Below are 26944 nucleotides of genomic sequence, written 5' to 3'. Positions count from 1 at the left end.
AAATGATTTGTAACACTCAAAGGAAATTTCCTTCCTTGCAAAAATTACTTTTTTAAAATTTATAATCCCTCAAACATATTCATAGCCATACTTACCTATAAAAAAAAATACAATATAGAAACAACAACAATACAACAAGAACAAATGGTTGCATAAATAGGATTAAGGAAGCAGCCGGTTCACACAGCGAATGTGTCATCGCTTTGAGGCTGCACACGGTATTACATATGCTTCAGATTTGTGCGTCGTATCTTTGTGTAATAGCGACATCTGCCGGATAAAATTCGTTAGCGCGCCAAATTATATAGCTATAAAGGTAAAGGCGATGAACAGAAAGGGCACACTACGCAGATTCCGAGTAATTTCTGTTTCAAAATGTTAAATGTTCGTATGAATGCATAGAAGGCAATTCAATGGCTGCTTCACATAAGCATAAGAGATACATGAAATTAAGTTAGCGATTCAAATAGAGAAATGCTGGAATTAAAAGAAAGTCCACAATCACTTATCCAGTACGAGGATGTGATGAGCCTGGCGTCAATCCCACTCCCAAGGCAGGGGAGCACTGTGGATGGGGCGCTGGTCCATCACGGCATATGGGTTTGCAATTACGGTTCTATTTTACGACGAAACCGATAACTGACGAGTAACGGAGGTGATTGGAGAGAACGGGACAATAAATTCTAAAATGCTGTCAGAACCTCAAACAATGGCAACACATTACATGCATTCATCTGGCTTTCAACCACATTTCCAGTAAGGGTCGGAGAAAGAAACCACATTACATATTAATTTTATGCATTTTACATATATTTACAGTAAACAACTTGTGTAGTTAGGCTTCCAGATATTTATATGTCTGTAGACAAAACCATATTTACATTCACTTAATTTTTAAGCATTTTATAAGTCCAAGTGTCATGTAACAAAAAGATCCTAGCAGTTCCTCCGGGTGAAATTTGTTCATTATCCACATTAAGATTCTTATATATTGTATTAAAGTCCTTCGAACTATCATCATCACGCTAATGACAGTTAAGAAAACACAACTTAAGTTAAACTTAAAGTCCGATTCAGCGAGATAAATTTAATTACCTGAAAACAGACTGCTTAAGTGAGAATTACACATGCAATGTGAGATACAGCAAGCATTAATAAATCACATTAGTGAGTGTAGTAACATCATTCATCCTGTTGTCCTCGTTGTGAAAAATAAGAAATCAACAGAACATTCTGGAAACTTCTACCTGTTAAACCTCCATAAATATCTGTGAAATTACTATAGAAGTTCTTTTCAGCATCTGAGAAACAGCCATTCACATGGGATTGTTGTGTACTACTATTCCTGGAGTTTACAGCAGTTTGTTTGACAGAAAAACACCTCGTTAATCAGACACCAGATTTGTTAATGGTAACAAAAGAGCCATAAGTGCAGAAATACACTATATATCTAAAAGTATGAGGACACCAGTTTGTGCATTTTATTCCAAGACCAAGGATTTTAATACGAAGCTGGTCAGCCTGTCACCGTTGTAATAGCCTGTACTCTCCTGGGAAGGCGTTCCATTAGATGCTGGAACATTGCTGGTGGGATCTGCTGCCATTCAGGTTGGGTATTGATGCTGGGTGATCAGGTCCCTTTATGTGAGCTTGTGTGGCCCCCACCCCGCAGCTGCTCCCAGATGTTTCCACTTCACCATCACATCACTTGGGATTGACCAGGACAGCTCCAGCAGGGTAGGAATATGGCGACAGCGGCAGATTTTAGCAAAAGCAAGACGGACAATTGCCCAGGGCAGCATCTTTTGAGGGGGGCTGAATCGGGGAGGAATGCCCATGCAGAAGGTTGCCTCGCAGGGTTGTGCAAAATTCAGAATTTATGAATTGTGGCCCATTCCATTCATGAAATATAATTTGAATTGGTCACACCCAATAAGACGTAGACTTGGAATTTTAATTGAAATGACAGGAAGAAGAACTTAATGAATTAGAAATCTAGCAAAACATAATTATATATAGATTTACTTTCTAGATGGCAGCTGTATATACTGAGCTTGTATTCATGAGAGTATGTCTGGAATTTAAGTAAAGGGAGGTGATGCTAAGATTATACTGTACAATTCATTGGTAAGACCCCACCTAGAATATTGTGTGCAGGTTTGGTCACTTTACTTTAAAAAACACAGGCATTAGAGAAGGTTTAATGTAGGGCTACAAGAATGATTTCTGGTCTTAGAGGAATGTCTTATGAGGAGAGGTTAGCTGAGCTGAATCTGTTCAGCCTCAAGCAAAGGAGACTAAGGGGGGACATGATCCAGGTATATAAGATTCTAACAGGTCTGGATGCTGTTCAGCCAAATAGTTACTTCAATATTAGTACAAACTCATGGTCATAGGTAGAAATTAGCAGGAGAACATTTTAAACTGAATTTGATAAAGCACTTCTTTACACAGCGTGTAGTTAGAGTATGGAATAGTCTCCCTGTTAGTGTAGCGCAGGCTAAAACCCTGGGTTCCTTTAAATCAGAGCTAGATAAGATTTTACCAAATGTAAGCTATTAGATGAGTTCTCCCCAAATGAGCTAGATAGGCCGAATGGCCACCTTTTAACTGTGTTCTTAAAACCACCTAAAGTGGCTCAATAATATTCCGATCTGGTGACTATGCAGGCCATGGGAGATGTTCAACTTCACTTTCATGTTCATCAAACCACTCTGTCACCGGTCCTGCAGTGTGTATTACTGCATTATCATCCTGATACACGACACCACCTTCAGGGAACAATGTTTGGACCACTGGGTGAGCATCGTCCTCCAGAATGGTTCGGTAGTCCTTGGCAGTGATGCCAATCTAGGATAAGTAGTGTACCTCGGAAATGCCGTGATATTGCAGCCCAAACCATCACTGATCCACCCTCGTGCTGCACTCTGGGTATGCAGAAGCCTCGGTGGTAAGCCTCTCTGGGGCTTCTCCACACCATAACTCTCCAGAATTTGGAAAGACAGTGAAAGTGGACTCATCAGAGAATAATGTTTGTTTCACATTGTCCCTAGCTTAATATTTGCCATGCTGGCACCACTGAAAATGACGTTTGGCGTTGGCACGAGTGACCAAAGGTGACCCTGTGGAGCTCCAGAGGAACAGTTTTGGTGGAAACAGGACAGTTGAGGTGCACATTTAATTCTGTAGTGAGTTGGACAGCTTTGGTTTTTTGTGTTTTGGATATAACCCAAATTAATTACTGGTAGGGCTGTGCTGTATCATACCGTTCACGACAACACCTGTAGGCCTATACTTTTTTATGTGAAAGTGTCATCACGATATCAATGATATAGCAAGGTGATGCATTTAGGGCTGCCACTAATGAATATTTTTCTATAGATTAATCTATCAACCATTTTACAGATGATTCAATAAATTGAAACCATTCATTTTTCTCCAGAAAATCAAACTGACCGTCTCATTTAAGTAAATTTTATTTTGACATTGTATGTCATTGTCAAAGCAAAAGATACGCCGAATTTATACAGATTACTAACTTTTGAACATCACAATATCATTAATATTTTACGCATATTGTACTACTAATCTGCTTAGCAAATTGTAGGCGTAAGTAAACGTCCGTATAGTAATGAAAACCAGCGTCCGGACAAAAGTTTACGCCCATCATCTGAAGCCCAGGCGCCGTATGCTGGCGTATAATAGTTATGTGGGGGGGTTGGATTATACTGACATGCACATTTAATTATTCACTGTGCTTTAGGTAAGATACGGATTGTTTTAAGAAGTGCATTATGGAAGTGAGTAACTTCCCCAGTTCTACATCGCAGCAGCCGCAACATCTTTTAAAAGAGGAGATCTTGTGGATAAACAAGGGAAAAAGTCGTCTTGGTGTGGTGGTACTTATTTGGAGCTTTAAGTCCGACATGAAAGTCCGTTTTTTAGGGAAATATAGTTTTTGTTGCTATTTCTTTATTTTACTTTTAATTTTTTATTTAGTTTCTGTTTTCGTTTTAATTTACTGTAATAACACTGGTGCCAACAGGCCCAGCACATGAACACCGGCACCGGCAATTAGCGTAGAATAAGCCCAGATTTTAGCCTAAACATTTTCTCAAATACTTATTTCAACTGAGATTGTAAGGTAGCAAGCAGACAGCTTCGCGGGTTGTAATAATGAGTGTATTCAGCAGCTACAAGGACAAAAAGATATTAAAAAGCTCCCTGTACTAATGGTAATTTAATAAACATGAACAGACAGCATTTAACACTTATACTGCTTACTTGTACAGTTCCAGCACTGATATTCTACCTAATTTTATGGCAATTAAAAAAAGAATCAAGGCAACGGTTATTTAAGTTTTGACAGCATTTTTAGTTTGTTTTTATAAGCAGTAAGTGTTTACAATTTGTTTGGATTACTGCTGTTCGTTTACATTCGAATCTAACATTTGAGGTCAATTGTATTAGTTGACAGAATTGTGCAGGCTCCTTAAGTTACAGGTTTAAGATATTTTAGTTATTGTTAAACTAAAGTGTTAAGTAGCTGTGTTATACCTTTACTTAAGATTTCCAGGGAAAACACTATCTAGGCTACTTTTGTGTTTACATTTGACTTGTGCTGTGTCACTACTATTGCACTATAAATGCTGCAGCTGGCCCCTTGTGGCAATAGATTCACTCTTCGAATTAGGTAGTCTGTCATCAATGACAGTAGTTCATTGGAAACCGAGGATGGAAAATGGCTTTCATTTTGTTTTTTGCTTGCGCTAATCAATGATGTTCCCTGCAAGCTGAAATCACTGATAAAACGTTCAGCATTTTTTATCTTCATAAATATAATTTATGCAGATTTCCTTGAAATTTCATGATATAATTTTGAGGTTATATCACCCACCCCTGGAAATCCCTTTAAGTCAGCTCTCTTACATCTAAAGATACTTCTTTTGGCTGTGGTCCGTCCTTCCTGGTAGTATGCCGACATTAGTCTGGATACCGTGTCTCTTGATACACCACAAAGACTTAAGACTTGCTGTCCTATTCACAGATGCGTTTTGAACTCTGATATGTCTCCCATGTTTACACAACCATTTTGTCAGTCAAAAAAATGAAGAATTGCAATAGAAACACACCTGTGGATAATGATGATCTTCTGTTATCTAGTCTTTAGATAAGTCATAAATCTCAAGTAATACCAGATATCAACAGAAACTCAACAAGGCTGGTATGGACGATCCATACTCATTACCAAGTCATCTTTTTGTGCTTCTGCAGCATTACAGCAAGAGCAATATTCCCAACTTGAAGTATTATGACATCATCTTCAATTACCTAGTTAACACCACATCTCGATACATGTATAAGCAGTTTAAAGCTTATAAAAGTTTACATGCATGTATATTCTGGGTGGTGATGTATACAGGACTGGTGTATAGGAAATTTACGGAAAAAATTGGAGTCGAAGGTAAATGTTTTATCCTTATCTTACTAATGCTGGAATGTCTAGTGACAAACCGACAATACCTAAAATAATTGTGTATTAATCAATTTTGATATCAGTCTATGGCTGGGTGATATGATAAAATGTTTTATATGAAACGGTATCGATAATTATTTCGATATAACTGCAGCCTGAGTGTGGCGGAACCTGAGAGCGGCAGAGCCTGAGAACTGCGATGTGAGAGCGGCAGAGCCTGAGAACTGCGATGTGAGAGCGGCAGAGCCTGAGAACTGCGATGTCAGAGCCTGAGAGCGGCAGAGCCTGAGAGCGGCAGAGCCTGAGAACGGCGATGTCAGAGCGGCAGAGCCTGAGAACGGCAGAGCCTGAGAACGGCAGAGCCTGAGAGCGGCAGAGCCTGAGAGCGGCAGAGCCTGAGAGCGGCAGAGCCTGAGAACGGCGATGTCAGAGCGGCAGAGCCTGAGAGCGGCAGAGCCTGAGAGCGGCAGAGCCTGAGAGCGGCAGAGCCTGAGAGCGGCGATGTCAGAGCGGCAGAGCCTGAGAACGGCGATGTCAGAGCGGCAGAGCCTGAGAACTGCGATGTCAGAGCCTGAGAGCGGCAGAGCCTGAGAGCGGCAGAGCCTGAGAGCGGCAGAGCCTGAGAGCGGCAGAGCCTGAGAACGGCGATGTCAGAGCGGCAGAGCCTGAGAACGGCGATGTCAGAGTGGCAGAGCCTGAGAACGGCGATGTCAGAGTGGCAGAGCCTGAGAACGGCGATGTCAGAGCGGCAGAGCCTGAGAACGGCGATGTCAGAGTGGCAGAGCCTGAGAACTGCAATGTCAGAGCGGCAGAACCTGAGAGCGGCAGAGCCTGAGAACGGCAGAGCCTGAGAACGGCAGAGCCTGAGAACGGCAGAGCCTGAGAACGGCGATGTCAGAGCGGCAGAGCCTGAGAGCGGCAGAGCCTGAGAACGGCGCCTGCAGCCACATTATTCGCTTGTGATGGTCAACATGACACTCCATGAACCATTTTCAATCAAACATAAAACCATCACAAAAGCATTGGCGTTTAAATAAAGTAATAAAAGTACAAATAAAACAATTCCAGTAAAAAAAGCAGCAAACACTGCTTGGACCCCTGATAATAGGACCTTTCTGTAAACTCTCTCTCACCATGCAATAGGCAGGTAATTCACTTACAGCTCAACAGCTGAATCAATATTTTTTTGCACCACGAATGTAATGTTTTCCTTGGGTTTCATGTGTTTGCTGTTTGTGGGCGTATGCGCAGTCGCCTTGGGCCCCATGAAGGCATGTCATATTCGGCTCCCCAGTCCAGACCAAACCAGTTATTTTCCAAATTGTCTAGGTCCCCCGTCACTCAGGGGGCCTTGGAACTTTCCCCCACCTTAGAGCGCCCCTGCTTGGCCCAGTTCTGTTTGGTGAGAATCACTGTCACACAAGGAAGACAGCATGAAGCTGGAAAACTGTTCTCAGGACAGTTTCAAACCCTGGGTCAGACGCCCTGTATAATGCATATCCTAAATCTTGATTTCGATTTGAAATTGATAAATCGCTCAGCCCTAGTGTCAGCATGAGAGCATAATTATGCAATTCCTCTAATTAATAAGGGAGTCCAGTGACAGCTCAGTGCAGGTGTCCAGAATGGCTTCCCTGATCTTGATAACCCTTGAAGTGGTACTATGTAGGGATACATACTAAAGTGACCCCTGAATACATACAATTTCTGACTCTGAAAATAACAATGACAATGACACAGTAAGAGTGTTTTTTCTCCCTACTGTCACAGCATGACATGTTTAAGCGTTCTGAATAATCACCAAAAAAAAACATTTTTGAAGTGATCAATTGGCTCATGTGCTCTACGGCTGAGCAGACAAACAGGCTGCATATTCAGCCCAGTAAAGTACAGTACAGATTTTTATACAATTAAGTGAGCAGCAGGATCAGGTCTGTATAAAACTAACACCAGAGAGAGATCTAAACGCAGTTTGCCCCAGTTCAAAGAAGTCCAATCCAAATAAATGTGCAACATGAAGAACTTCGTCTGTCTGACAGATATGCAAGCCTGGAACTATGTAACACACTGTAGGCGACCTCAGAAGTGACAGTGAGAAACATTACTGTGTGCTGTTAATACTGCCGGATTCACACTTTTTTAGAAACCAACAAAGCAGTGACCAAAAACAGTGACTAACCAATAGAAAACCAGCCAGTCAGACAGCACTTGCTCTTGAGCACTTAACGTAGCACAGATGAGCAGAGGAAGGTAAAAGCACGCGATTCCACAGTGAAGTTAACATTTTATTTCTGTAAGTGCCATTCATGCATATTGGGCAAGGGGTCGGCGTGGGTGGTCAACTGTTAATGACACAGGTATTGTACAGCACTAAACCGATACAGAGACTAGCTGTGTCTTTAGACAGCCATGATACTGTAATAAAACGTGCAATAAAAAAATCAAAATACAAGATTCAAAATAAAAACAAAACAGCGAATAACATCTCTAAACACTGAAACAGGTAAAAGGTCACACAAAGCCAATGCATTTCCATCACATATATACAATATAGATATATATACATTCTGTATCGCCTTTTGAATGAATAATAAAATACTCTGTATCCTGTCCATTTTTCTCTATGCACCACCTTCCTGTGTGATGCCACGCACAACCAGAGGGGGGAAAAGGACCATTTAAAAAGACATATTTACAGTAAGCACGACAAACAGCAACACTGAATAAAACGGGCCTTGGGCAGAGTTCGCTTACATCAGAACAAGGCCTCCTCCATGTGCTTTTCCCTAACCAATGCTGTACAATCACCCCGGTACAGGAAAAGTGGATTTGCCTTAAAAAACACGAAAACACACACACAGATTTAAGAATCACTCTTTTTCTTAATCGGTTGCTTTTTCCATGTCTCCATTTCAGCATGCCCCCCCACCCCCCAACATTCCTCTCTCCCTCTTACTCATTCAAAGTTAGAGATAAAAACACCCCTCCTGTTTTTTTTTTTGTTCTCACAGGTTCCAAGCCCCCCCCCCCCCCCACCCTCATTACCTGGGGGAGCCAATCATATGCCATGCCCTTGAGTTAAGACCACAGAATCCCCAGGAATCTTCATCCTTCCAACACTCAGTTCATCAGAATTTGACCCAAAAGTTAGCTTATCACTTGGATTGGATGGCTTGCGTCAGACCAAACAGGGTTACTATTGCTGCGATGTTGTCAGAATGGTGCCCGTTCATCTTTCTCATGTTCAGCGGCACTGGCCATGTGACAGGTCCGAATTAAAACTCACCCACACGCCCCTGCAAGTCACAGCCTGAATCTGGAGAAATGTTCAGGCCTGCAAGCTGGACAGGGGTGAGTGAGCGAGGGAGCACGCCAGCGGCCGTGGGGGCCTTTCCTGTGTAAGGACAAGGTCCCTCACAGGGGCCAATTCAAAACAGAGGAATCACTACAGCCTCAAAGGGATTCCCTATGATTTATCATCCAATTAAAAAGCAGCATGAGATCAGTGGCTGACTGAAGCTGCAGATTCTCAAATCACACGGGACACAAACACGAATCTAACAGTGTCAGAGTGAAAAGTGCTTCTTCGACACAAGCTGAGAGCAGCTGTTACATTGGGGGGGGGGGGGGAATCACATACCTCTGCCAGGCTACCCCACTCATTAATTGAGCCCTGGGGGGGTGGCAGTTCATCTTCGTGCCAGACACTTACCCTTTACAATGGATGCTAAATGTCCAAGCCAGTGTCAGCATAGTGCACAGGGCCGGGTGACGCCTCACTCCTGTGCACAAACGCAGGAGCCGGCAGGGGAGCCTGCAGTTCAGCACACAATGACTGGATGCCGCACTGGATTAGCTACGTCAGCCCCAAGCACACAAGTCACACAGAGGGCACAAAAGCCCCTCTGACAGGCTGACAGAGAAGTGGCTGTATCAGCTGATTGGTTATTAGTCTGAATATTAAACAGAGCTAAAAAAAACACAATTACAGCATACAGGAAGAACAGGAGTAGAATTTCCTAGGAGTGGTGATGCCGTGTACATTGTGGAGTGCAGCAGCTCTGCCTCACCTGTGACGCGCACACACATGCACACGCCACATGACGGCACCTCGCTGGCTTCGGTGCTGAGATCCAGGAGATAATTTGCGTTAATCCGACACACTGCGGCAGAACTGAGGATCCTGGCAGTGGAGGCAGCTTCCACTGTCACATTCTGCTCTTTAACAGGATTAATGTTGCGGTAAAACACCCACTGCAACAGCAGGTAAGAAAAACCCTCTCATTCTCGGTTTCGGGTTCTGTGCTGAGACGGCCACTAGATGGCGAACCAGTCATTCGGAAGCACGATTCTCCAGCTCGACTAACTCAAAGCAAAATCAACTCCGGTCTCGGTGGGCTTCAGGTGGACAATTACGTGGTACGACAGGTCCCTGAAGTAAAAGAATGTGGAATACTGCCTCACAGTGGCAGAACAGGGTGCTGACAACTGGGAATCACTTAGCCTGTACTGCCAGACTGTCCAAAATTAAAATCTGAGCTGTTACTTATCAGTAAGCATACAGATGACACCCCCATGAGGCTATTCTGGCACATGCTGCTGTTCAGGGTGTGTTACTATTAAGCACACTGGTGACGAACACTGCTGCATTAATGAATGAAGCGTTAAACAGAGACGCAGGCCCTAGGTCACAGGTCGCCTCTTGACACTCAACCACCTTGAACCCCACAGCCTGGGAGGTAATGGGTAACACCCCCCCTCCCCCCCCACGAAAGGGAACAACAAGGCCTCTACCAGGCGACACACAAATGAATACCAGATTGGACAAGTCAGGAAAGGGGCAGCTTGCTCAGGCTAAAGTATGAACTACCTGCCAGATGGTACAAAAATCATCCTACTAAATATGATTGTCTTCAGAGGAACTCGGCCTTATTTTGTGAGTGGTTTGGGTAGGTCCGGGGGGGGCCTCTCCCATGACACCCCCCGCCCTGGTTATAGGATGGCCCGGCCGGGCCCACCATAGCCTCTCAACCTCACGCACTGATGAACGCCCAACACGGCTGCGCGGGCCCTACACGATGGAGTCCCAGTCAAAGTCATCCTGGATCTCGTCGGCGGGCATGCGACGCATCTGGAAGTTTCCGGGTGACATCATATGCTGCTGGTTCATCTGTGCATGGTGCCCTGCAGTAAGAACGGGGGAGGGGGGGGGCGTCTGACTTGCTGGATTTCATGAGGGGGTCCTTAGACAATGAGCACACATGGGAAGGGGGCAGTTACCTGTTAAGGTGGGACCTGCACTGGTCATGGGGGGCACATGGGGATAGCCGGGGGGGCCCATCATGGAAGGCATGTTTTGCCTGGAGTCCATGTATAGATTTCCTGAAAGAACAGACACATGAACTAGATACACTAGATACACTGCACACTGCGCTAAACTGTTTCTGTATTCTGACTGTTGTATTATAGTGCTGCGAGCTGACCTGTGCTAATGTGCTGGTTGGCTTTGTTAGGGTGCATGGAGCCATGGCACATGGGAGACTGCACTGCCCCCTGTGGTGGGAAGATGCCAGTGCGGGCGAAGAACTGGTTGATCGATGAACAGAGGTCTGCAATTTGTGATGGATCCAGAGACCAGTTATTCAGATCAGCTTGTCTCATGCTCTCTTTTAAGCCTGGATAAACACAAATGAAAAGAACACCACAAACATCATATGAACTGGGCGACTCACGTTATCAATAGGAAGCGCTCTCTGAAATTTGTTGTACATTTCAATGTAGTAAATTCAAGATGCAAAATTCATATTATAGGGAAGCATGCCCTGGTGGTCACCGCCCAGAAGAACCAGTGGGACCGCTGCTGTCAGCGTCTGCTGGGGTGACTGGAGCAGGTGGGGTAGCAAGTTACTAATGTGGAAATCATTTTCTAATATTTAGAAATTAATTAGCAAATTTATAGGAGTAATGCATGTTCCTCAATTAAATACTGGGTGCGTCGCTGGGCTATAAGAGCAAGGTCCTTTAATGATGCCATATATACTATGGCCAAAACAAGACTGTAAAACACTCAAATGTGTTTTACCCCTTTTCCCTCCTGGAATTTGTGGGCATCTGGCTTTTATTGTGGATATAATACGCAGAAAGATTTTTTTATACAACTGAAAACACTGCAATTTAAAAGTTAGTAAGCAGTACACACTGTAAGCAAAAAGGCGACCTGTCCCAGTAACTAAGGACAGTAAGAGGAAATGTTCGGGAAAAAAAGGAAAGAAAAAGACAAGACATCACACCAGACACTGCAGTTTTTACATAGAAAGCCCTTGTAGATTCACTATTTAAAGCGTCTATAAGCTGTAGATGTGCAAACCCTAACTCCACACAGTTAATACCCATTGTTTCATGCAACAACTCAAACCCCAGTACGAAACATAAAAGGAAAATGTTTAATTGCACACTTCCACCGATTTTTGAATTAATTACGCTTGCTTGTGCAGCTGATTGAAAACTGTTCTGCATCTGACACATCGTCACAGTGATTTACTGCAAATCCAGCACTACGAACAATTAATTCAATGAACAATTCATTAATCTTAATGAAAACGAATACTAATTTGCATTACTGATATGTTTAAAGACCACAAATGAAGAATTTGGCGTAAAACTGCTTTGTAAATATATTTCTCTCTTATTATGGTGCCATCTTAAATACTGCTGTATGCTCCATGTAACTGATGATATTCAGCATAACATCTAGCATGAGTCTGATACTGAGCCAGATATCGAAGCCAAAGAGGGACTGACTTGGCAATAAGAGGCAATAAGGGACATGATGTGGGTAAAGAGACCATTTCAGCATCAAGTGTGGGCAGTTTGGACTCTGGAGTGGGAATGGGGCGGGCGCAGGAATCCCGGAAGTCACTGTGATCCAACCCAGGCCTAATACGGACCCCACGGAACATTCCAGAACCACCCACCGATTGGCTGGTTCTTTTCCAACAACCCCCTCGAGCCCCCCTCCCTCTATTTGGATCTCTGTTTCAGTTACCTATTGCAGTAGCTTAGCTAAGAAACAGGTTCTACCGAGTTACATGAAACATGTATTTTAGTGGAATAACAAGGAACAGCAGACGGTTCCTTCCAGGTCTCTGTCTTCTATTCATCAGTACGAACTGATTTTCCTACAAACCATCAGCCGAAGGATCTCAGCGGCTCTCTGCAGGCCACCAAAAACTGACTTTACTGTAAACTGGGTGGTATTTGGCAGAGGAGATCCCGGCCGGAGGCATTACCTTGGAAGGGTGAGAGGTCCACGTCCGCCCAGTTGTAGCTGCTGGCGATCCGACAGCTCTCCTTCAGGGCATCGAGGTTGGGGTACCAGTCCGAAGGGAGACCCACTGGTGGACCCAAGTGGGTCAGAGAAATGCAAAATTTTACAGGCAGAACAAAGAAATACAAAAATGAACAACGCAAAAAAACCACAGCTTACCACTAGAAGTCAGTATTACTCTAAAATCTAATTTTGCAGACAGCATCAGTACTGGTACTACAGTTTTAAATCAAGGAGCAGGAAGACGTGCAACATGAAAATAGCTATTTTACATGATTTGCTGATGCCAGGCTCACAGAAGAGAAGCCCCTCCTTACCAGAGTTGCAGGACATCTGTTGCTGAGCTGAATGGGACTGATTCTGGTGGTTCTGATGTTGTTGGGAAGGGTGTTGACCGTGTTGCTGTGCATGCTGGGAAGGGTGCTGAGAGTGCTGTGCTTGGGAGGGGTGCTGGCTGTGCTGCTGTGCATGCTGGGAGTGCTGTGCATGCTGGGAAGAGAGAGGCGGGTGCTGGCCCGGATGGTGCCCGTGTGGCGGGGCATGCTGGGATGGATGCGGATGTGGGGAGTGCTGAGGGTGTGGGGCATGGTGTTGGTGGCGGTGCTGGCCATGTGGCGAGCCGTGGGCGTTTTGGGCTTGCAGCTGAGCGGCGTGCGACAGCGCCACCTGGCTGCCCTGGTGGGAGTGCGGGCTGGGGCAGTCCTGGTAAGGGCACTGAGAGCCCTCTGAGGGAATGCCCATCAGACCTGCAGACGGGGCAGAAAACCAACCTCAATACTGCACTTCTCACAACGGGCACAGTCCAACCCCCCCCCTCCCCCAAATGACGACCCGAGGGCGCAGAGGTAAGCGAGAGAGAGCTGAGCAGAAAACACCTGCATTAATCAACCGGCGACACAGGCTGTGGCTGCTGCTTAGGATGAGCGGGGTGCCAGTTAGGGTAAGCAGTGGGCTTTGCATATCAAACAGAATGTGCAGCACACACTGGCTGTTCTATTAGGTTTTACTCAAAAGCTGCTGGTCTCATAAAGGTGGCTGGGGGGGGGGGGTGGCACATGCAAGATTATTCTGACACCTCACAGCCGAAAGACACAATGTATTAATGCCGTTTGCAGTAAATAAACAGCATCACACGTTACATACTCTAAAAGGCCTGACATTTCAAGGGTCTCTTAATTGGATTTGACATCTAAGCCAAGACTGCACAAATCCATTCATGAGGGCCAGACAGACTGCGGTTCTCCCCTCCGCCGCGAGTGCTTTAAAGGATTTCTGGCGAGAATTTCTGGCGACTGGCACTGTTTTTGTGACAAAATTTTAAAAACAAGGATTAAAGAGGTCAGGGAGCCTTATACAGAATGTCAGTCCTGCAGGGGCTCCCACACATTTTTTATTTTTTAAATAAAAATAAAAAAATAAAAAAACATCTCTCGTCCCCCAGCTCCCATCTCCGGGATGCGGCAATGGTCTAGAGAGAGCGCGTTTGAATGATGTCAGCTGTGATCACTTATCGTGTGAGGAGCACGCCGTCCAAACAGGAACTCTGAAAGCGATTAGCAGCTGCCTCTAGAGTGCTTGTGCTAGCCTCATGGCTAACGCTGAAGCCGCGAACTTAGCATGCTGGCTAGAGGACAGGGACGCTGATGGGGAAATGTGGAGCTTCGCTCTCACCCCGTTAATAGCTCCAGCTGAGTGTGCTTGTTGGTGCTGGCTATGACACGCAATCCGCTGTCACGTAAAAACGACTGTGACGTCCCCTGACTCTTACCCAGAACCCTCCCTAGTTTCACATTCAGATAAATATCGATGTTTCTGAACTACTGTGGCTGACAGTAAAGGCCAGCGAACCACTTCAAGGTAGAGCATGACCCCAGGAACTCGCAGGCTGCAGCTAAAAACTCCCTCAGAGCGGAACCTCATCACCATGCAGCCTGATTTCCTGCCACCAAGCTTTAAAGCCAGCAGAGGGGCGGCACGACTGCAGCCTGTCACTCCACATTTCCTGATTGTTTTGTGACGCTTATTTTCTGAATCTGAAATTGAGCCTTATTCTCAAACGAAAATATATATTTATCTCTTTGCAGTGCCCAAACAAACTTCATATTTAAACGATACATCACAACTCAGTGATGATTCCCTGTGACACGGCAGCCTCTAAGTCTGACCTCTGGGTTTGTGACGAACACCTATGGCTCACATATGGCAACCCAGCCCTTCCCATCCTGGTGGGGGGGGGGGGGGCAGGGTCTGGTCCTCAGTGCTGCTCCAGAGGAGGGCAGGCCAGAACACTCACCCTGTTGGCCGAAGGACTGCTCGAAAACAGACTTGTAGAGACTGCGGAAGGAGGCACTGAGATCTTCGAAGTCAGAGAAGAGCAGCTGCTTGTCCCGGTCGGGGATACTGTACTGAGGCTGGGGTGGCGGCTGCTGGAGACTCATGGACTGGGAAACAGGTTCTGGGTGGTTGGTAACCTGCAGACATGGCGGGGGGGGGGGGGGCAGCCAAATGAGTCATCCTTTGAAAAGACTTCCACATTTGATCTGGAAAATTACAATGTTGACCTAACAATGTCACTACAAGGTAACACTGGCAACAATAGTCACACAGTCACACTAGAGGTCCGGAAGGTGCCACATAGACGGAGAAGAGAGACAGACGGATGCACACACCAGGCAGACATGCATGCATCTCTCACACACACACACACACACACACACACAGGTCTGAAACCACACTGTACCACAGCACCAAATTGTAAATAAAAGCCAGAAAACGTTTCTGGTCTTCAGCCAAAGTGTCTGACACTCAGAAGCTTAAACTGACAAGATGCATCTTTACACTTTAAAGGGGACTGATGATTAGAGACACTCTAAGCGTACAGTGGAGCTGGCCAGCACCATGCAGCAAATGGGTATGTTCATCAGCGCCCTGTCTGCTGGGGGCAGGGAGGTGCACAGAGGTGCACAGTGTCCTGCCACTTTCGGTATCTGCACTGGGCAGAGGCTGGCCGAGGCGGGCCGAGGCGGGCAGAGGCGGGCAGAGGCGGGCAGAGGCAGGCAGGCCCCCTCCGGCGCCCGTGCATCCCGCTAAGCGCCAGGAGCGATCATCCTGAACGGGGGACTCTATAGGCGTCGCCTGACTCACCGTGATCTCACGTGACCCGACCTAATTGGAGTCTGGGTGACTGGGCTTTGGACACCCGGGGCGGGGGGGATGGGGGGTTGTAGGCAGAGGCTCTTATTACCTCCTTGTTTATATGTGAGACGGGCTACAATGCAAAGTCGTAAATGAGAGCGTCACTAATTAGCGCCTTCGTTAGGGAATGGCGGCAGGAAAGCAATACTGGGGGCTCGAGGGTGAGGAAGCCTCAGGAGGTACTTGAGGGCTCTGATGGAGGGGGGGGGGTCTTCAGCTACTTGCTATGAAACTGACTCATTTCATTGATTCCATTTCCCCCAAAAAGCTGCCCATTTCCACAGCAGGACATTTTCAGGTTTAGGACCCTGCCTGCGGAGCCTTATGGATCTACCGGATGGGCAAAGTGCATCACAACGTGGTGTGAAGTTACTGAGTGAGCTACACAATGGACATATTGACTGGCCACCATCCCCTTAACCCGTTACCAGAATCTTTTGATGTCAGCCAAGTTCTTCTAGCTGCATTTGATGTTTTTTAAATGTTCACTGATTCGCCTTGTTAGAATTTCCCACAATGCTACAGGTCTTTTGTGTCTGTAGAGTTGTCCTCCAGGGTGACACTAGTTAAGAGACCAAAGCACCAATATATAATTTGGGGTCTAGTTCAGAAGCTGCAAAATCCTAAAAACTCATTGCATTCCTTGCGTTTAGAAATAAAGAAATAAAAAGGTGTTTCATTATCAGAAACATATTTCCCCATTTGCTGGTGCTGCTGTTAAGTTTTATAGCTATATAAAATAATACCCACTTGTAATGTGACATATGCATGTCAGCTACAGGGTCAGCATGGGTGTAACCATGAATGAACCCAGCAGTGACGTCTGGCATCACAGCTAATGATGGACGTCCTGGATCCAAAGCTCCAGTGGGCTACTCACCGCATCCTACAAAAACACCTCAAATTTACACAAAGACTGAAAACACTGAATGCTGAAAACGGAGCGCCTGACATCTGCAGAGAGATCAGTCGTATTTTTTGAAGGCATACGTTTTGTTCCAGCGTACATAAACGCCATTCCTGTCTGCATTACTTTTCCCATCACCAGTTTTTAGAACAATGTGTGTGCTTGTGAAACGGGAGCCATGCACTTTTCAGGACAAGCTCACGTGGATCGAAAGCTTAATTTTAGCAAGTAAAATCTCAAGTCTAAATCCTCAAAGCTGAATTCTTCTCTGCTCCCCAGCTTTGGTTTCCTTAATAAGGTTATTGGATAGATTACGCAAACGTAGGCTCAATAATATGGATTCCTCCAGTCATTCCTGATATAATATGGGATTATGCTAAGGTGATGCTATAAGGCCGAGAAATATATGCCTCTTATGAAAATGACAAATGAGACACACAGAACAGACCTGGAAAGAGGAGAACTCGGGGACGAAGAACCTCCAAATTCCACAAATTACGAAGAATTCCAATTTGTCTGGGCTGGACTTGGATTATGTTCACATTCACTAAACAACAATGCCATGAATGGAGGATTCTGGACAGCAACACAAACACAAATATTCAGAAGGTGGACAAAGTAGCAACCAACTTGTTCTTCAAATGAATGTTACATGGTGTAATGTTCACTCAGAAACCAGACCTCACCAAAAGGCTCAGAACCACACCAGGATAAGCCCACGTTCCTCTTTTACTGGAAGGCCATTTGTTTTATGTCCCAAAGAGAGCCTCCAGCCCAGACTGCTTCCCGGGATAATTCCTTAAAGCATTTGGCCAACTTAGCTCCATCTTTATGACCAAGTTGGAATTTTTTCCTCCCTAAAATGGGATACTAACGAAAAACTATGAACATGGTACATATTTCCAATCCAGCAAAAAGACCAGAAACTGCCTCCATTTTTTGCCATAGAGGTTTATGAAATTTTGATAAATTAATGATTCCAAAGACAGCAACGATTGTTCAAGACTGCTCTGCCGAAACCAGTGAAGACCAGATCAGACTGAACTAATCAGGGACTGACAGCAGGCTGTTAAACGCAGAACGTTAACAGCGGGGAAAACAATAACAACCTTACAGGCGTCTCAGGGTGCTGAAAAAACCCATTTCCTACGACAGAGAAACTTTTCACTATGCTGACGCCGAGTCCGGTGATTAGGCTTTTGTACAAAGCTATTGACGTATCGATGATTGGATTCACTCTGACTGCTAGCAGACTAACCCAGAAACACTCATCTGCTTAATAACAGCCTACTGCCGTCTAACCAACCCCATATTCTGTTCTCCTAATGTTGTTTATTGTATTTTACACTTTCAATATTCTTTTTGATTGTGGTCCGCATTCCTCTTACAGCACCAATCTGCGATATGTTTGCTGTAAATTAAAAGGAAAGAAAGCCAGGAAGATTAAAAAAAAAAAGTGATCAAACAAATTTTCTAAATTCAGAAAAATCCATATCTAATGTACTTAGGCAAGGTGGCGATTTCTGTCATCACAGAGGTCCAGCACATGAAGTAGCTGGACTGACCGGCAGCTTTGCTGAATGCCAACTCACCCGCCATATTCACTCGGTGCTGCCAGCTGACACACTTCACGTGGAGCAAAAGAATGGGAAAGCGTGATAATTCACCGTTCCCTGTGTGTGCGTGTGTGTGTGTGTGTGTGTGTGTGTGTGTATTCACTGCACGCATGGATAAAGTGGGGCAGAGCAGATGGCAAATCATTTCATCGATTCGTCGCACGATGAACTGTGGCGGGTCTTGGAAGCCTGCCAGTTAGGCTGCTTATAGATGGCAAGCTCCCGTCTCTAGTTTAATAGCTGATTTTTGACAATTAGAAGGACAGCTATGCAGCTCTCCTCAGTGGGAGGGTAGATAACGAGCTCCAAGCATGTTAGCAAAGGCACTGAAAGACCCCCCACCCACTGCTGGCACCCCTGAATGGCTCTTATACTCTGTACACTATGGTAGGGTGCGTGTGTGTGTGTGTGTGTGTGTGTGGACCTTCGTTCGCACTCCTACAATTATGAAGTACTTCCCAGCACACAACCCCTCCTCATGGAGGGCGGCCATGAACTTCATAACCTCTGATGTTTGGAAACATCTGCTAGCATGAGGCTGAAACCAGGACTGCCACACTCATCCAAAGGCGCTGCCCCCGTACGCTTGTCTAAACTTTGTATGTTAAAATGCTCGCGATCATAATCTGCCCTTCTGAGACTTGCACTTGCAAACTTAAGGCAGCGGGCTCCTATTACCAAATGTTTTTATAGATGAACTGGGTATTTACATTTACTTTATTTAACAGACGCCTTTATCTGAAGCGACATAAGTGACGCGAAAGGTACATTGCCAACGTAGAGGCTGTCAAAGACTCGACTAGGCGTAAGTGCAGCTGGGCCATTCACACAGCGGATCTCACACGCACACACAGACACACACACACGTTGAGGGCGGGGTCAAAGCGGAGGCAGGGCGCAGTACCGGCGTGTAGCTATGCACCGTGGCTCCGCTGTTCAGGTTCACTGACGCCAGGCTCTGATCTGACAGACTGTTATTAAGGCTGCTCCGGGGACTGTCACTGCCATCCTGGTCCGTGTTGTACAATGGTACCTGAAAAGAGACACCAAAGTCACACCTGGGGACACAGTTCACCCACGCCGACTCCGCGGCAACTCTGCAGCTCCGAAAAACCCAAGAATCCAACTTCTATATAAATAAACAAACTACTGGTACGACGAAAGTGTTTCTAAGCAACATTTATCTCATTTGCGTTACGGAGGACAGGTGTGGAGACGGACTGGGGATTTCTGGGAAAGCTGAAAGTGAAAGGAAGGTGCCTGAAAATGAAGTCGAGCAAATACGGGAAGATGAATTAGGGGGAAACGTTCATAACGGTCATTAGCTCATCGCTGTCGTCGGCGGTTACACGCTAAAGCTAGCGACACATGGCAGGAGAGCAGTCAGAAGCCGCCCCCAGCGGACACCCAGAGCAAAGAGCGCATTTTACAGCCAGGCAGGAGTAAATAACGGACAAATAAAATAGCCCATCCTTCCTCCATACTGTTCATTGAGTACTGGGTCATAAAACTTCTGCTACTCTTCACTGCTACTGCTAATACTACAACAACAACAACAACTACTACAACTACTACTACTACTAAAACCAAAATATGCTGCATGTTGCAGGATTTTACCAAGGGTGTGCTTATCATGTCTGTAAAATAATACAAAAATTCAGGTAGAACTCTACTGGAAAACATATATTAAACTTTTACCTACATTGTTTAGCACAGACATTCTTCAGGGATGATTTTAAAATTTTAACAAGGACCCCACTGGTTCGATGTTAAAACTATCACACAAATAATGTGCAGCAACAAATTTAATATTTATGCTATCAAAACAACCAAACTAATGACTAAAAATAAAAAACGTCCATATTAGAACCATGCAATAATACGAAGAAAGAAAAATAAAATTCAGTAACGTGAAAGGCCATGTTTGTGTAATAAGTGACCATCTGTCATGCTGTGCAGAGTTTACACTTTGACCTGAGGTTTCCTCAGCATTCAGACCTTTGGGGCATTAAAACAATTTTAAATTTGCCGGAAGAATTCTGAGGATTAAATGTGATCTGTTACCAGCCCTGTGCCCCTTCCCTCCCAGAATCCAAGCCTTACTGCCTAAGGAATTTAGTCCCACAAATCACATGTTTATTTTTAAGCTAACAACACTGTTGCATTCCTGCAGTTTTTTTTTTTTCTTAACTTCTTGAATTATTTTGCTTAAAGAGGCAATGATCCCATATGATGTCTCGTGTTTATTAATGAAATCTCAGTCTTTTAGTCTAATGCAGTCGTGCCCCCCCCCCCAATAACTTCATCAATGGAACCAATTAAAATGCATGAACAGACCCCACCTATGATCTGGTGCACAATTTTCAGCAAGGCGTTTCCCAAAAATCCATCACATCAAGGTCCTTCAAGGTCAAGCAAGGCCCTGACTATTTTAGGACCCCATACATCATACATGTGCTGCTGCCAGCATATGTGAAGAAGCAACATTCATTTATTACGCGAATAGATTAACGAAATTAATTGACTACATGCTGATGCTCATTTTATCCTTTGCAACAGAAAATAAATTGGAGGCATCATTTTAATCTGTCCAAGCCACTGCTGCATCTGTTGCTAGGCAACTGACAGAAGCACTTTATGAGTGTATAGAAAAGCGAACTGTGACATCACATGGCAGACAGGCTGACTCAAGAACATCTTCAGTGCAGTCCATAAATAAGGATGTCTGTCGCATATACTGGCTTATATACCATTCAGGGGTCTCTCTGTTCTATATGTTTAAGTTCTGACTCTGGAAAGCAGAGGTCTGGCTTTTGCCAAGATCGTTATGGTAATGAGACATAAGACATCACCTGCCACATCACACTGAGAAACTCCTCAAGCCAATTTCTAAAGACCTCAGGCATTACGCAGAGGGTCTGGCCCACCCAAGCCCTTCTGTAGCCAAACAAACAGCATGTTGCTATAAGCAGAAGACACAGCGATAGCTGCAGTGGGGTGGAATGTACCACCTGCAAATACCCCTAAAGTCCAGCCCATGGGTAAACACTGTGACGGGACGACGGAAGGGCCTAGTGTCAGAGTCAGAGTGAGCGGAGAGGACCAACGGCCTTTCTGCCGCTAACCCGGCTACTGAATGTCGGTCTCTGGGGGGCAGCTAATCTACAGAAGACGTTTGCAAAAGAACCCAAAGAGTAAAGAGGCAGCGGAAGTCAGTCGGAGACTGCAGTCAGAGTGCATAATCAAAAAACGGAATGAGTTAGAGAGCCAAAGCTTACGGATGAAACTTGATTAGGAAAATAATGTGATATTTAGCTGCCCGACTGTAAGGCATCGAGATGACAACACCTGTACAGCACTTCTGATACTCTGCAAACTACCTAGTCTGAAATGTACCAAACGACTAGTGATTAAGATGATTTAAAGAGCTGAGATCGATACCAAAAAGAGGGATGAGAGCAGGACAGTATGCAAAGCTCCTGCCTTTACCAGCCAGAGCCCTGAGGCGCAGGAGGGCCCAGATACCTTGTTCGTCACAGTGTTGATCGCCAGCGTTGGAGAGGCACTTCCAGACATGATGCAGTCCATTCCGATAGAGTCCGAGTCCAGGCTGTAGGGCGTGGAGGCCTGTGGGAGAAAAGGGGGGGGCAGACAGGTGAAGCAGAAGCCGCATGTGCCCCTACTAACTCAGGCGGGGGCTGTCCTCATAAAACGGCATGCTGATCTCGGAGAGAGAGCAGGGTCCCTGCTTAAAGACAGCCGGCGGTAGCGATGTAGCGGGAGGCGAAGCTCATAATGGCTTCGTTATTCCAGAGCACACGGCAGTACTTAAGAAGGGGGTCAGCGGAGCTGCGGAGCGAAGGCAAGCGGACCTGAAGGCAAGCGGACCTGAAGGCAGAGAGTCCCGAGCAGGATCACAGTGACAAAAAGGCAACATTCACAGAAATGAGAAATGGCCTGACTAAAGCAGCAGTCAAGTAACTGTTAAAAGATCCTTTCTGAGAGGGACACACACACACACACACACACACACACACACACACACACACACACAGAAAACTTCTAACATTAAAAGACAGGAATGAATGGGTAGCGGAGGCATATAGACAATATATTATAAAGGACTGAAGAAACTTTATTTAGGTCAAATTATTTTTAATTTGAAAAGGGGAATAAATGAAAGCCGGAATAAATAAGGCAGAGCCTCGTCTCTGCAGCGGCTTTGGGAGCGGGCAGATAACTCAGGGCGCCTGTCTCCCAAAACTGCTTACTCTAAGAGGATTGGCTGGCAACAATGAGATTTTTCATTTGTGATAAACATTTAAAAATACATACATAAATAAATCTGCATTTTTGTGTCCATGGCTTTTTTTTTTTTAACAGAAATAAAGAATAAGGTGGCAAGAGAGATGGATAGAGGGAGGTAAGAAAGGCAGAGTTAGATGCAGAGTAGAAATTAGGGGAGGGAGAGAAAGAGAGAGAGAGATGCCTTCTTCTAGGTGCACAACAACCACAGCATAGAGCAAAGGCCCAACCTGTAAATCCTGCCAATTCGGCCACCTTGCCCCCCCCCCAGCCCCCATTTTTCATTTGGACTGTTGTTCAGCTTCTGGCCAACCAAACATGCAATTTAAAAGTTTGACATTTAATTTGACTGTTAGGATGGAGCGATGAAAATCCGAGGGATCAAACTGGTGATCGCCGTGTGTCACAGTGCGAAAAAAAAAGTGTATAATTAATTTTGGAGGTGGCCGAACTGCTTAGCGCGCGGGAATAAGGGCGCTTTCCCAAGCTGTGAGTGCAGCAGCGTTTTCAGGGTGGTCGCTGGGTGAATCAGGTCACTGTGTAAGGACCCAACGCTATGAAGGTCTTCATAAACACTGCCTTTGGCGATTCCAGTAGGGATGGTGTGTGGCTCACTGGGTTAGAAGGTTGTAGGTTCAAATCCCAGAGCCCGCAGACTGATTCCACTGTGGGGGGCCCTGAGCAAGACCCTTAACCTCCAACTGCCCCAGAGACAGGCTGACCCTGCACTGTGATCCCCAAACATCTCATGCAGAGCAACATGGATAAGCAAAAATATGACCCTTTAGGGGATGAATCACTGTTTTATTATATTCCATAAGCAGCAGTAACAGATTGACTTCCCAGTCCTACACTGAAGTTCAGACTGGAAAACAATGGCAGCAGATGATCTCAGCCCAATAACACAACTTCAACACATAGTTAATAAGCAATATAATTAAGCATAGTAGCCTATGAAAATGTCCAAATGCAGTAGGCAGTTCATGCCACACAGTGTGCCTAATTCATTCATTCATTCACTCATTCACCTTCTATACCACTTCTATACCACTTCTATACCTATTCAGGGTGGCGGGGGTCTGGATCCTATCCCAGAAGCTACAGGCACAAGGCAGAGAACAGCCCAGGACAAGGTGCCAACCCTCTGCAGAGCCAATGTGCCGATTTCGAGAACTTTAAAAAGGTCATTGAAAATAAAAGCACCAAGAGATCCTAAACAGATGGCGCCAGGGGCCCAAATCACACGCATCTTCAAAGAGAAACATTAACTGACCCCCGTCTGCACAGAAACACACACCCACCTGTAAGCCAGAGCCTTCCCAGAAATCTCAGCGCAACACAGCAACTCAGAGATGTAAAATAAAATCGTAATGCTGAAAAGTAATCCTAGCAGATCTCTGAATTAATTGATTTTTTTTTATATCCCTGCAGCAAAAACTATGAGTAATGGCTGCCTTGGGTATGATTCGCTTACAATTCTGGCGACGGCGGGCCAAGCAGAGCATAAAAACTGCAGGAGGCGCGACACGGACAGAGAGAGGCTGGGAATTACAGGGTCCCCCGAGGATGAAAGGGCAGGATATGAGATAGAGACGCACCGTGTCTGCGGATTTATAGCAAGGATTTCCCCAATTACGGCGTTTTCATTATGGTTACAGTACCAAGATGGATTAAGGAGGCAGGAAGGTCGCAGCTGGTGAAATATCACAGGGGCAATATTTGCATTTCTACGACAGATGAATCAATGTGCATTTAGTGAGACTACGGATGCGCTTCTTCAGAAACCGCAGATTGCGACGCGCCGACGATTTAACGAACCATTAGTCGAACCGGAAAAATCTGATATTAAAAAGCCTGATTGAATAGACGATTCAACCAGACTGGCACAAAGGGGGGAGAACCAGCCCGGAACTTCATGTAGGTGGAAGCTGCAAACGTTCTGATACGCGCCACCAGGGAAGAGCTTAAAGGACGGGAGCCGAACATCAGAGACGAAGGATCTCTGAGCGTTAAACACACACATTCGCACCCGCAGTACAAATGAGATGAATCATATCGTGTCTGAACGGTAGCCTCATGGTGTAAGTAGCCAAGCTGATACAGCCGTCATTCGTCAGCATATATGTGCAGCTAACCAGAAACCCGCCAGGATCGCCCAGGAGATCGTGACTGAAAAAGGGCGGACGGGGCCTGGGTAAGGCCCAGATACTCAGCAAAAAAAGCGACCCGAACCCGGAGCCATTCGTCTCCTCCACTCAGCTGTGGGGACAGTGCTGAGGCCAGACAGGAGATAGCAGGAAACCCAGGTACAGAATGACCACATACGTAGGTAGAGTCCACTGAATTGCCCCAGGGACGCTGGTTGACCCTGCGCTATGACCCCCAAACTCGCTCACACCTGTATGTCTCTCATGGAGAGCAGGATGGAGGTAGACGAAGAGGGGATTTCCCCATGGGGATGAATAAAATGTCATTATTCTATTATATTCTATCCTATACAGTAAGCCACAGCAACAGATGGAGTTCAGACTGGAAAACAATAGCAGCAGATCTCCTCAGTCCAATAACAGAAGTCAAACACATAGTTAATATGGGACATTATTAATCATATGAACCCATGGGGATGCCCAACTGTTGTAGGTAGTTCATGCCACCCATCCATCCAATGTGCCCAATTCATTCATTCATTCATTCATTCATTCATTCTCCATACCTGCTTGTCCTATGCAGAGTCATGGGGGTCCAGAGCCCATCCTGGACGAATGAAGTATCATTATTCCCTAGTTTTTCAAACTACTCTACCATCCACTATCAACTGATAAAAAGCAACTAACAGTAAGCAATCCTTTCATCTTCAAGTTTGATCATGACTTGCCTCTCAAGGTCAACAAGCCAACAGGACCCTGGCAATCTAACTGACACTGTGGGGCAAGAAGTCCAAGTCCTCTCCAGATGTTCTCCACCCTAACAGAGATGATGGACACTCACTCCAGCAAAGTGCCGAAACGGCCGTTTCATCATGCTGTGGAAACTGGAGGCAGACGATGCACCCGACGGCGATTAATACCGTCAGCCTTGGCCACCGGCAAACTATGGACAACAATTCTGTACAGACACACGCTTTCTGAAAGCAAAGACTGTGCGACTCGATTTCTTGCGGCTTTTATTTTACGCCGAAAGCACTTTTGAACAGCTTGCATGAGGAACTCAGGCAGACGTTCTGTGCTTTGTAGATAGTGTGACACTTAATACCTGGCAGCTCGAAACAACAGCAAGACTGAAATTACGATCCTTACGTTACAGCTGAGGAGTGATTCTAGGTAACAGTCTTGGGGTGAGAGATGGCGCGATAAAATGGGCTGCAGCAAGCAGCCAGACAGCCAGTTCATACCTCTAATGAACGTACATGTGAGGGGCACTTTAAGAAATCACACACTAAAGAGCAGAGAGGTGAAAAAAAGAAACAGAAAGCTAACAGGGCGGGAAGGGAGCAGGTGAACCTTGCAGTGCTTTATGGCAGGGGGGGGCAATATCTTATCTGCAAAGGGCCGGTGTGTATGCAGGTTTTTGGGATAAGCTGTAGGTCAGCTATTCAAACCCAGGTGTGAGAACTCTTCAGCCAATCAGTCCTCTAATTAGTTATCTAATTAGGGAGTTGCAGTGAAAACCTGCACACACACCGGCCCTTTGCGGATAAGATCGCCCACCCCTGCTTTATGGTTACAAGCAGGGTGAAAATGCCACAAGCAAACACTGGGAGCACTCACCCGCTCAATGGAGCGCGGCCTCTTCTTTGACCTGGCAGGCAGTGCATCCTCCTTGGGGTTGGTGTCGATAGCCCAGTAGGAGCCCTGCAAGGAGACAGCAGGCGTCAGAGTGGCATCCCGCTGGCGGCCGCCCGCGTGTGCCGCCCGCGTGTGCCGCCCGCGTGTGCCGCCCGCGTGTGCCGCCCGCATGTGCCGCCCGCATGTGCCGCCCGCATGTGCCACCATGGGCCGGCTTGCTCCCGCGGGCTTGAGAGATACGATCGGGTATACAATACAGAAAACATTATTACATGGTGTGTGGCTCAGGGGGTTAGACATCTGTGTCTGTTTTCAGAAGGTAGTCGGTTTGAA

The 26944-nt window shown here is 45.7% G+C and overlaps 1 protein-coding gene across 4 annotated transcripts in view; it reads right to left on the bottom strand.

Moving 5' to 3' along the window:
• Positions 1-7748: 7748 nt before the first annotated feature.
• Positions 7749-26944, bottom strand: part of LOC111859123 (forkhead box protein J3-like) — a 69876-nt gene continuing 50680 nt past the window's right edge. For 3 of the 4 annotated variants that reach the window (XM_023841542.2, XM_072713485.1, XM_072713486.1), the window contains exons 4-12: positions 26594-26677; positions 22047-22148; positions 19426-19554; positions 15097-15274; positions 13121-13549; positions 12766-12870; positions 10960-11151; positions 10757-10858; positions 7749-10660 (exon numbers count right to left, since the gene is read on the bottom strand). In XM_023841542.2, coding sequence (XP_023697310.1) covers positions 10548-10660; positions 10757-10858; positions 10960-11151; positions 12766-12870; positions 13121-13549; positions 15097-15274; positions 19426-19554; positions 22047-22148; positions 26594-26677 — 1434 coding nt within the window. In that variant the 3' untranslated portion in view covers positions 7749-10547. The remainder of the gene's footprint in view (positions 10661-10756; positions 10859-10959; positions 11152-12765; positions 12871-13120; positions 13550-15096; positions 15275-19425; positions 19555-22046; positions 22149-26593; positions 26678-26944) is intronic. The other variant, XM_072713487.1, reaches the window with a different exon arrangement.

This window comes from Paramormyrops kingsleyae, chromosome 6, assembly GCF_048594095.1.
Source record: "Paramormyrops kingsleyae isolate MSU_618 chromosome 6, PKINGS_0.4, whole genome shotgun sequence".
Taxonomy (NCBI): Eukaryota; Metazoa; Chordata; class Actinopteri; order Osteoglossiformes; family Mormyridae; genus Paramormyrops; species Paramormyrops kingsleyae.
This window is presented reverse-complemented; position numbering and strand designations above follow the sequence as displayed.